Raw genomic sequence first — 12240 nt, forward strand, 5'->3', positions numbered from 1 at the left:
TTCAGGGCAAACTCTGTATTTTAACAAAGCAATGGAACATAAAAGACATGAACAAATTCTTCTCAGGATCAGGAAACAGTGAACCACTGGTAACGTTTGACTGTCTCAGTCAGTGCATCAGTACCCATTCTCTGCAAGTGTTGTACAATCTGTCCATCAGCTGTGTTACCCTACTGGCTCTGTCATACTGCTGTGGAAGGGATCAGCAAACATCTCCTAGTCAGTATCATTCATGCAATGAATGCATGAGTGCTGTGCCCTCACCCAACCTGTTAGAACAGGAACAACCAAGGGTCCTAAACAGGACACTGTGACTTCACCATAATGCCAAGAGACGTGGTCCTTGACATGTTAGCAGAATAGATGAGCATCCTGTTTCACCCCAGCCTCTTCCTAGAACACCCAATCACAGCCTCGTGCCCAAGTCCATCAATTCCAGACTTCACATTGCTGGCCTACCCATTACCGGTCAGGAGCCGGACTAGAATCCCCACTAGCAGGACTGCAATGGCCACAGCCAGAGCCAACCCGCGACGGAAGATCAGCTCCTTCCCCGACAAAACGTTCTGTCCTGGAGAGGCGGAGCCCAGTGCAGAGTCCTCCTGCAGGATGAGCTGGTGATCTGGCTGGCTCTCACTCCTGGAAACAGGGTCAGGCAAAACCACCACATTCTGGACTTCCGTTTCAATTGTGAAATACTCTGTGTGGCAGATAAGTTAGGTTACAAATGGGAGGTTGGAACAGGCAGGGTCTGAGCTGGAAAACGAGCTGCAGAGCTTGAGAGCCAGTGGTTCCCAGTCACACTCACCATGGCTGGGAGGCACAGGTGACAAATCGTCCTAATCTTCCTCTCCTTACCTGGATAAGCCTGGCCTTCATGTGTCCACTTTTAGAGAGAGCGGGGTTAGGAGCAGCAGCCGTTGGAGCACTACTGCAGATTAGGCCATGCAAAACTGAATGGGAAGCAGCGGGCGAGGCTGGCTGACATAACAGAGGTCTGATTCAGAGCGGTGCTGCAGTCCCAGCTGGCACAGGTGGGAGCCACACTCGGGATCAGGCCCTCTGTATGCCAGGCTAGGTTCCATTCCCGCAACTCTCAATCTCTGTCTTCCTGCCAGGTGAAGGGCCTTGTTAGGCACTCCCTGGGGATTTGCTTGCCTGGAGACCATCCCTTAGGGTGGGAGGGACACATGTGAGCAAGACCACACTCACACAGAGGTGTTGCTGCTAGTCTGCTTTGAGACCACGAAGCTCCGATATCAGTGGGGCCCTGCCCTGCCCTGCTCCAGGGGAAAACCCACCCCCATGCAAAATCCATCCCCAACCTGCTGCACTGCTCAAGCCCCCACAGTCCACTCACGGAATAGCATGGGGCCACAGGGTAAGTTACTTTAGCACTTAACCCCACACATGCCTTTTGCAAAACCAGGCTCTTCCTGGTTGTGTAGAAGGACTGTCCCCATGGAACTTGGCTATACAAGGCAAGAGCCTCTGCATCACAGGTGTTACTGGCACGTCTTGTTGGCATTCACTTGGGGGCATCAGAGAACTGCAGCCCCCTCCCCAAGTCCCAGACACGTACCTGAACCACCTGTTTCATCAGCTCCAGCACGACTGGAGGACACAGCTACTGGCTTCTCTTTGAGCCCTGCTCGGATCTGAGCCTAAGATAAAAAAAAAGAGCAGGGTCAGAATCTCCATGGACCCTGTGCAGACAACAGTGCAACCCGCCAGGGACACAGGGCAGTATGAACATACCACCATCAATCCTGACACTAAACACCGCGTTCCCTGTGGGGGGGAGCACGAGGGAACAAGCCACACGTGACAGAGGTTATGCACCCAACTGCTCCAGGGATGAGGGCAAGAGAAGAGATGGTACAGAACAGAAGGGCTTGTTGCGCGGAGAAATGCCCATCCTGTTGATATTGCAATGGAGACCGTTAAATATTCCACATGGTTATGTGCTCTCTGGAACTAGAAGTCTAATCGCACCTTTGCCATTGAGCTGCTGTCTTCGGAGAGTCACTTTACTGCTGACTCTCCGTTTCCCCATCAATAAAATGGGATTAATGTAGACAATAAAGGAGTTGGGAAGCTTAAGTCATTGAAGCTCCCTTCATCAGCAGCCCTTCACATTTGAAAAGTACTTTGAGGTCCCTGAAAGGAAAGCCCTAGAGATGAGCAGGTCAGAGGAGGGATCACAGGGCTAGTTTCCTCTAGTTTCCCATACACAGGAGAAGATCTCCAGTCCCAGGAGAGACTTTCAGTGCAGACAAAGGAAAATACTATAAGCCCTGAGAGCTGCAACGGAAAGGAGGGATCATTTCTTAAACTCTTTCAGCATCACAACGGCAGGTCCTAGGCAACCAGAGCCACAGCACCAGATGCAGTGCAAGACCCCACAGAAATAATCCTGATGGGGGCCCAACATGAGATCTCTGACCCATCTTGGACACCCTGTCCTCAGAGCGTGATCTAAAGAGAAATGCTCTTCGGTTGGGCATCTGTGACCCTTCCAGCTGTCAGACGACTACTCAGGTAAGCTAATAACGTTACACACACTCTCCCACCCAGCTCCACTGATCCTGGAGAGAGCTAGTCTTTTGTTATTCAGGTGTCCTTCCAACCCCTCAGACTCTCCTGAACTGCCTCCAAGGCCACAAGGACATTACTTCTAAAGGGACAATCCTTCAGGCTGGAGACTGCTCTGCCCTGGTGATAGGCTAGACGGGATCCAAGCAGGCCTTCCCAGCTCGGACTTCTAGGTCTTCAGCTGGAATATGGGAATTCCATGATCAACAAGTGACTCTGAACCCACAACCCTTCTGATGCTTCCTTTTCAGGTTTACAACCAGTGAACTGCAGGTGTTCACCCCCCAGCACTCCTGCCAGAAAGCAGTTATTGAACCACGGAACTGGAGGGACAGATTGTGCAGTTACACCGTAGCAGTATCCTGGAGGTCTGATTTGCACTAGTGCAAGATTTGACCCATGGTCTTCGGAAGCAACTAAAGAGTGTGAGAGTCTTACCTCCTCTGCAGCTTTCTTCCAGTCCATGCGCAAGACAAAAATCAAGAAGGAAAGGGCTTGCAAGAAGAGGCAGACGGCCATCCCTATCCATAGGCCTGAAGTAAAGGGAAATCCCAGTCAGTTGTCTGAAGACCCCATGTAAAATCCTGGCCCCACTGGAGTCCACGGTAGCACCTCCATAGACTTGAATGGGAATCAGCATTTTACTCCATGTGTCTAGTTGGTTTCCTAATACTTCAGACCTGATCCTGAGATGTACAGACATGCACAACTTGGAGTCAAGGCCAGTATCATGGAGTCCCATTTGTAGTCATGGAAGACCTCCTCCTAAGTTAACTGGACCCAACGCTTAGTGCATCTTTTAATCCCAGAGCAGACACTGTGCCGACTTCTCTTCCTGCTTACCTGGGTTAGCTCCATAAAGCCGAATTTGTGTTATTAAGTCAGCACACAAATACAACTCAATTTCTTTGGAGTTGAACTCCAGATTTCTGAAGGCAATGGAGAAGAATTTGGCTCCGTGTCCGTTCCTTTAAAATTGCTGGACCCAAGACACAATGCAAGTGCTGGAGTTGGAGGGAGGCTTCCATCCCTTGGAGGCCCTTATGGAATGCAGATGCTTAGCTGAGCCCGGATTCAGTAATATGCATCAGCCCATGCGTAAGTCCCATTGCCGTCATTAGAAGTGAGACACGTGCTTCGCTGAACTGGGGCCCTGCAGAGGTTAAACCTGGGAGCAGGAGCGTACAGCTAGTGGAACCAGCTCTCCACATGTCGCAGCCAGTGGCAAGCCTCCTACAGACTTCAACAGGCGCAGGACTGAGGCCAGCGTAGGTAGTGACAGACAATTGCACAAGTCAGGATATTCAGCATCCCTCACGCTCAGCACCAGCCCCACACGTACCTAGTACCCCAAGCTTGGCGGCGAACATCAGTGAGATTCCAATGGGGAAGCCGATGCCGTAAAACCCAATGGCATTGGCGATGGCGCCGATCTTCTGTTTCCCGGTCCCTCTCAGCACGCCGCCACACGTAGCCTACAGAAACATGCACGGGTCAGAGCCATGTTTGCTGGCCTCTGGCACATAGTGGAAACCGGGCAGCTTTGTAGCTATTAATAAGGAAATACTGCAGCACTAGCCCACAGAGCCGAGAGGGGCTGAAGTTCCATTTCACAGATTTCCCTCCAATGAGGAGACTGTATATAAAGATTCCTGCCTGAGCTAGTATGGAAAGCAGCGGATCAGTGCACATAACATCAAGCTGCCCTCAGATACCAGGTGGTGTAGCAGCTGGTAAACCTGCCCTTGTGAGTGTCCTGGATCAGCTATATTGCATGCAGCAGTAGGCACCCCAATGTATCCATGGGGCAGGGAACTGGTGGGTGCGAAAAGATCTGAAAGTACCACACCAAGGGCCGTACCTTGGTACTATCAGGAGCCTGCGTGTGCTCAGCACCTCCCAAAATCAGGCCATGTGTTTAGGTGTCTAAATAGGAATCAAAGCACCCAGCGTAAGTCATCCAAGTTAGGCAACTTTGACTCCAGATTTTTAACCTTTAGGTGACAGGAGTTGGGACGTCCTGGATGTAACGATAAGTGGTGGCTACAAGCACCAAGGGGATTAAAGTGCCCCAGGATGCCACAGGCTGCTGCTTTCAGATGCAGCTGGAATCTTTTCACTTTAATTTTAGCAGATTGCAGGTGAGCGTCAAAGGACCTAAGACAATAGAAAATGCCAGCCAGTTCCAATCAAGAGTACGTAGCTTGGTGCACTAAAATACTCACTGCTGTTGCATCAAGCAAGTGGAAGGGAGCACATATCAGCATCACCTTCGACACCAAGGTAACAATCTCTCTGTTGGGAGAAAGATGAAATGATCATTCTGGAGTGTGATATAAGCAACATGGTCTGAACGCAGGGCTAGAAGCAAGGAACTCCTGGTTTCTCATCCTAGCTCAGACACCGACTCGCTGCTGATTACGGACAAAGTCACCAAGAGCCTAATACAAAGCCCACTGACGATCCATGGTACTCTTTCTATTGCCTTTAGATCGGGCTGAGTTAGTGGTGCTGTAGTGTTTTGTGCTGAAACCTATGCTACCTAATGGCTTCCTGTGCTGGGGAGATTCTCTGGCGGGGGTGGGCTTGCTAGATTTAGGATAACACACTCCATCCCCAACTGGCTGCTTCTCAGTCTGTCCCTCATACTCAGCAACTGGAAAACAAGTTCCAGAAAAGCCCTTTAAGTTAAATAATCGTCTTTGATGTAATCAGATTACCCACTTGTCGCTGGTGAAGATATAGCCCACTACGTCCTTCAAGGATCCCAGTAGGGTACTGACCACCATAGCAAACACTCCTGGAAGACAGTCAAGCAACAGGGGATTTGATCAAGACAGGTACCACGTTCTTCTCTTCTCCTGGGCTGCTGTTTGGGACCAAGATCTCTGGGCTGTTGGTGACATGTTTGTTCACGATTTAATATAGTGGGGGCCTGATGTTGGTGGGGAACTCTGGGCGCTATTCCAATAAGCAACGTGAGAATTTGCTGCGTTAATTCCCCATGGATGCCTTCCCCACAGGTCCTGGCGCAAGGGTTAGAACATTAAATCAGATGCTATTTTGCTACAGAAACCATAACGTCAGACCTTCCACAGAGGAGCTTAACTGAGCCTTTTTTATTGAGGAGTTCAGTCCAAATGAGGACAGTGTGTGTGACCCACCTTCATGGAGAAATTAAAAAATAAAAAGTGACAGTCCCCATTTCCAAGGAATTTGAAGGCTATACTTTAACAGTGAGCGACACCCCCTTTTTTCCCCCCAAGACCGTCAACCCACCATCAAAACCCCATAAAAAAAAATCAGCCTGAAATTTAGTAGGGCTGTCAAGCGATTAAAAAAATTAATTGTGATTAATCACACTGTTAAACAAGAATAGAATACCATTTAAATAAATATTTGTGGATGTTTTCTATATTTTCAAATATATTGTATTCTGTGTTGTAATTGAAATCAAGTGTACAGTGCTCACGTTATATTGATTTTTGTTTACAAGTAAACACTGTAAAAACACTGTAAAAAACTCTAAAGAAATAGTATTTTTCCATTCACCTAGTACAAGTACTGTAGTGCAATCTCTTAATCATAAAAGTCGAACTCACAAATGTAGTTATGTTAAAAAAAAAAAAGCTGCATTCAAAAATAAAACCATGTAAATTTTAGAGCCTGGAAGTCCAGTCCTACTTCTTGTTCACCCAATCGCTCAGACAAACAAGTTTGTTTGCATTTGCGGGAGATAATGCTGCCTGCTGCTTGTTCACGTCACCTGAAAGTGAAAACAGTTGTTCGTATGGTACTGATGTAGCCGGCATCACAAGATATTTACATGCCAGATGCGCTAAAGATTCATATGTCCCTTCATGCTTCAACCACCATTCCAGGGGATATGCATCCATGCTGATGACTGGTTCTGCTCGATAACAATCCAAAGTAGTGCGGACCGACGCATGTTCATTTTCATTATCAGAATCAGATGCTGCCAGCAGAAGGCTGATTTTCTTTCTTGGTGATTTGGGTTCTGTAGTTTCTGCATTGAAGTGATGCTCTTTTAAGACTTCTGAAAGCATGCTCCACACCCCGTCCTGATCACATTTTGGAAGGCACTTCAGCTTCTTAAACCTTGGGTCGAGTGCTATCTTTAGAAATCTCACATTGGTACCTTCTTTGTGTTTTGTCAGATCTGCAGCAAAAAGTGTTCTTAAAATGAAGAACATGTGTTAGGTCATCATCTGAGACTGCTGTATGAAATATATGGCAGAAAGTGGGTAAAAAAGAGCAGGGGACACACAATTATCCCCCAAGGAGTTCAGTCACGAATTTAATTAATGCATTTAAAAAAAAAAAAGCGCATCATCAGCATGGAAGCATGTCCTCTGGAATGGTGGCCGAAGCATGAAGGGGCATACGAATGTTTAGCATATCTGGCACATAAATACCTTGCAATCCCAGCTACAGAAGTACCATGCAAAGCCTGTTCTCACTTTCTGATGACACACAGTAAAGAAGAAGAGGGCAGCATTATCTCCTATAAATGTAAACAACCTTGTTTGTCTGAGCAATTTGCTGAAGAAGTAGGACTGAGTGGACTTATAGGTCCTAAAGTTTTACACTATTTTGTTTTTGAGTGCTGTTATGTAACAAAAACAAAATCTACATTTGTAAGTTACACTTTCACGATAAAGAGATTGCACTACAGTACTTGTAGGAGGTGAACTGAAAAAACTATTTTTTGTTTATTTTTACAGTACAAATATTTGTAATAAAAATATACACTTTGATTTCAATTACAACACAGAATATAAGAAAAAATGAAAATGTAGAAAAACATCCAAAATATTTAATACATTTCAACTGATATTCTATTGTTTAACAGTGTGATTAATTGCGATTAATTTTTTTTAGTTAATCGCGTGAGTTAACTGATTGATTGACAGCCCTAAAATTGAGGTTAAGGAATTAGGAAAATCTTCTTAATGGACAGCGAAGTTAAGCACTGGAACAAATTGCCTAGAGATGTTGTGGAATTTTCATCATTGGAGGTTTTTAAGGCAGGTTAGATAAACACCTGTCAGGGATAGTCTAGATAATTTAGTTCTGCCTCTGCATATGGGGTAGACTAGATGACCTATTGAGGTCTCTTCCAGCCCTACATTTCTTTGAGTCACAGCAACATCCAGTACAGGTGTAATATCAAGTTTAAAAAGGAGACTATAGATTGTAAATGCTCAGGGACAGGGATTTTAAAGTGCTTAGTGCATATTGTTGCTATTAGAACGAATGGCTGTAATTTAGGCTTTATTTAAAAAAAAATTTAAACACAACTGGCTGGGGCAGGGTACAAAACCTAATATTGGGATAAATGTTGTTAGGGTCAGCTTTTTCAAAAGAGCTGAACAATGGCAGATTCCCTCCCATCCCCATCAAATGAAAACTCTTGCTGCAGTTTTGCATCCGCCGCCCTTTAGAAAATCTGCCCTTTAATTATTTTTTTGAATAGTGAGAATTTTCTCCCCCCATCCCCCTTAATTTAAGAAGTTCTCTTCTATGCTGGAGCCCTTCCCCAGCCACACAAGCCCTGTGCTGTTGGGTTAGGCCCAGACAGGGGAAGCAGCTATGCAGAGACCAGTCTAGTTTAATCAGCTGCAGACTGATATTACACAGAGTCACCAATGGTGAAAAGGAAATTAAGCCTTTGTAACAGAGTAGTTAACAGGGAAGGAATTTTTCTCCCCTTGGTGCTGTCCCCTTAAAAGCCACCAGGAAAACATCATTCCAGCAGGCACTGGACAGAGAACATGCCCACCTGTGCACAGCAGTGCTGTTATACATGACTTCTTTGCCTGCTCTGCATTGCCTGCTCCCAAGGCGTTACCAACTCTGACTGCGGCAGCCACGCTGAAGCCCAGTGGCACCTAAGCACGAGGAAACAGATACCACCAGGGGTTTGTGGTTGGGGGCTGTTCGGCCACGATCGTGACAGGGTGCCAATGGCTGGCAGAGCCTGCAGCAATCTAGCTCTCCCCTTGCAGAAAGGGTAGGTACACATCAGCATAACTTGCACCCAGTCGCCTCTTCATACTGTCTATGATCCTCCCAAGCTATTCTGTGCCCTGGGGCAAGTACAGCAGCATGCTGGAAATGCAGCAAGTCCTCACTGATTTGAAGAATTTTCCTGCTGGGTTTAGCATCCATGACTGTTGGACTAATAGCCCAGATATAAGGGAAGTGTGACAGGCAGGGGCCGCGCTAGCTTCTTCAATGCACCAATCAGAGGCAACACACAGTTATTCCAGACCTGTAGGGCCTCCCATGTCAGTTCGGCCAACGCACCTCAGTCCTGATGTGCATTAAAAAGCCCCTGCCATTCCAGACCTGGTAACCACCCACCACAAGCCCTGGGTTTGCCAATACATCTGAGCCTCGACAGGCAGCAGGCCCTGCTATGCCAGTCTTCTACTCCCTGCCAGGGCTCTGCCAACCCTCCTCCGTCTTACAGTGCCACTTGCTATTCCAGTCTTGGGACCCTCGAGTTCTTGATGCACCTCGATCCGGACACACAGCATGTCTCGCAAGCTTGAGCTCTTACCATGTACGCTGCAGTGACCAGTTCATAGATTACAGACTGTGCTCCCAGCTCCACCACGCTGATCAGACCTAGAAGAGAGGCATAGCTTTTGTTTTGCAAATGAGAATGAAAAGACCCTCATTCCTGGGGGGAAAACATTAATGGGCTGTGATCCGGCAGCAGCCGTGGAGGATCAGCCTACCACATGCAGGAGAGGATGACAGGCTGGAGTTGCGTCTGGGGGAATCATGAAGGTCTGCTCAGCCACCTGGAATGGTCCCCCAAAACAGCATGAACAACGGGAGACCCCTGCTAAAGTGGGGAAGGGAACTGGCATTCGTAGAGGACTCTTTCACCTGTCAGAAAGCTCCCGATCTCAAAGGTCCACCACTCGATACACATCATGACCATGCCAGGCACAGCTAGCCGAATGAAGGACCCCCACTCCTGGAGACATTCCCTGGTCCAGCCTGCAACAACAAGCAGGGAGGGATAACGAAGGTGGAGTAACTGCCTCCCTTGGTCCCCGCAGGACACTGGAGTTGTAATCTCTGCAGGCAGCCGTTCAGTATGACAGAGGAGAGCAGCCATGAGCTCCACAGTAGAATTCCATGGGCCCCAGTCCAGCCATTTCTGCAGTCCAATACATTGGTGTAACGTGCTCAGAGGGACTGAACTCAGGACCATGCTTAGGCATGAGCCAGAGGCCACAATCCCCCTCATGCTCCAAGCACTCTGCAAGAGTCTCAGATAAAGAGGTTGCAGAGAAATCCTCTGGCAGCAGCTAACACATTCACACCTTGAATACAAAAATCTACAGGGCTGGCTTCCGAGGGATCAGGAACCAAGGCCACCGTCCCCTCTGCTCTAACAGTTGCCAGATCAGACCAGTAACATATAACAGGACGGAGACATACGCTACCTCCCCAGGTCTTGACGTGTATTTTCTTCCACCACACATACAGGAAGAGGAGAACAGCCTGGGTGTACTGGGACACAGTGTTGGACCAGGCAGAGCCCCTGCAGAGAGAGGTTGAATGGTTACAAGGGGCACGGCACCATTAAACTGGGTATCATTCCCTCCCCCACCCCTATGTATTTGCTCTGCATGGATTCAAAGATCAGGATAAGGCAGCGTTGTATCAGTCTTGAGGCAGGGGATGCTTTTACACACAGCTCTGCTAAGGCACTGGGAGTGATGGGCAGAACCCACCCACTCTTCCAGTCCTGTCTCTCCCCAGCCACATCTTTCCCAGTGCACGTGCATGCTGAGTGGCAGCCCCTAGTTAAGCCATAACTCAGCTAAGCAAGGCACTCGTGCGTGCAATCCCATCACACCAAGCTTGCATGCCACTGCCCTAGACTGAACGGGCTCGCCCATGATGAAGTGTAGCATCATGATGGCCTGCTAGAAGCACACGACCCTCACTAATAGTGATGCCAAACAGACGTTTTCATTGGCAGTCATGGCTGATTCAATTCTTTATAGGCTGGGGGCACCCATGGACAGAGACCAGCGTGACCAAGTCAGGGAGCATCCAGGAGAGAACAGCAGCCCTGGGCTGGGCAGGTCCCAGGATCTTTGCTAAAAACCCAGCGACCGGGAGTCTCCGGCCCCGTTCATACTCACACCACTCCCAGCTTCAGTGCATACAGGAAGAGGGCGTTCATGGCCACGTTGAGGAGATTGGCTGCAACACCTGTCACGACCTGAGGCAAGATGATTGCCTGGAAGCGGGAGAGAGAAAGAAAGTCTTTGGAAAGAGTTTCCCCAGTGTCACAGCCAGACCCCCAACTCCTGGCCCAGTTTAGGGACCCAGCAGCCATTTCTAAGTGTAACAGCGTCATTTGGGAGGGAATTAAGCCACCTACAGGGCCCCAGGAGGCAGCCAGGCTGATATCACCTGACCAGACAGAGATTTCAGCCAGGTCCAGCTGAAGGCAAGACAATGGTGAAGGTGAAGAGGAGACCTGAAGGTAGCAGAACCTGCCATTTGGGAGGCCAACGCTGAAATCAATGATTAGTGCACAAAGTTCTTAGAATCATAGAATATCAGGGTTGGAAGGGACCCCAGAAGGTCATCTAGTCCAACCCCCTGCTCAAAGCAGGACCAATTCCCAGTTAAATCATCCCAGCCAGGGCTTTGTCAAGCCTGACCTTAAAAACCTCTAAGGAAGGAGATTCTACCACCTCCCTAGGTAACGCATTCCAGTGTTTCACCACCCTCTTAGTGAAAAAGTTTTTCCTAATATCCAATCTAAACCTCCCCCACTGCAACTTGAGTTCTTAAGCGGATAGAGATGGGAATGGGCCTTCCATCACCCGCTCTCTCTCTCTCCACCCCTCAAAGGCGATGTATCGGACAGACTCATCTCTCCAGCCAAGGAGGCCTCAACAGCTCCCTCTGGAGATCATCAAAGCAGCTCTGACCTTGAAAGAGGGACAGCGAGTGCCAGGAGACAACTGCGCTCCCACGACTGTAGAGGACTGATCAGAGACAAGTCCCCTGCCATATTTCCCAGGCCATGCTCCTCACAGCAAAGGAATGAGCTGCGATCCCCTGCTTTCGTGATGCTCTGAGAGACACATTTCAATCTGTGTCCCACAGCCCAACTAGTTATCCAACTAGCAGGAGCCCTACCTGGCTTTGTAAATATCTTGTCTGTAGCTGGTACAGAAACGCTGCCTGCAAGACAGAGAGAGTTAGGTTCCATTTCATTAGAGCCACCTTGAGGACATACAGGGCTTCCCACAAACTGCTTCTTACCACTTAGTGGGGGTCCAGGGATTAGACACCCCGCTGTCAGTCCTGGGGCAGCAGTGGGTTACAATTAAGGTCACAGACAACAAGATTCCTCTCTTCTTCAACCACTCCAACTCCCTGTCCAAAGCACTGTGATATGACCAAATACGCTACAGCAGCTCCCTATGCCCTGCTTTGTTTTAACTCATTAGTGGCTTCTAGTTCAGCTGCTGAGCCCTTAATGTTAGCAAAGTTCAGACATTTGCTTTCCCTTCACCCCCTCGCTGGCTGGTGTGTCTTGCTCTCCTGCTGTTTGGAGCAATGCCCTTTCTGCAG

General features: G+C 48.4%; 1 protein-coding gene across 1 annotated transcript in view; it reads right to left on the reverse strand.

Annotated features, from left to right (window-relative positions):
* The window catches only part of LOC142069494 (multidrug and toxin extrusion protein 2-like), a 19904-nt gene continuing 7664 nt past the window's right edge, over positions 1-12240 (reverse strand). The window contains exons 6-17 of the mRNA XM_075120780.1: positions 11803-11847; positions 10791-10888; positions 10083-10180; positions 9517-9630; positions 9182-9249; positions 8399-8507; positions 5320-5395; positions 4821-4890; positions 3938-4070; positions 3034-3128; positions 1583-1664; positions 1-700 (exon numbers count right to left, since the gene is read on the reverse strand). Of these exons, the coding sequence (XP_074976881.1) occupies positions 456-700; positions 1583-1664; positions 3034-3128; positions 3938-4070; positions 4821-4890; positions 5320-5395; positions 8399-8507; positions 9182-9249; positions 9517-9630; positions 10083-10180; positions 10791-10888; positions 11803-11847 (1233 nt within the window). The 3' untranslated portion in view covers positions 1-455. The remainder of the gene's footprint in view (positions 701-1582; positions 1665-3033; positions 3129-3937; positions 4071-4820; positions 4891-5319; positions 5396-8398; positions 8508-9181; positions 9250-9516; positions 9631-10082; positions 10181-10790; positions 10889-11802; positions 11848-12240) is intronic.

The sequence above is a fragment of the Caretta caretta genome, chromosome 17 (assembly GCF_965140235.1).
Source record: "Caretta caretta isolate rCarCar2 chromosome 17, rCarCar1.hap1, whole genome shotgun sequence".
Taxonomy (NCBI): Eukaryota; Metazoa; Chordata; order Testudines; family Cheloniidae; genus Caretta; species Caretta caretta.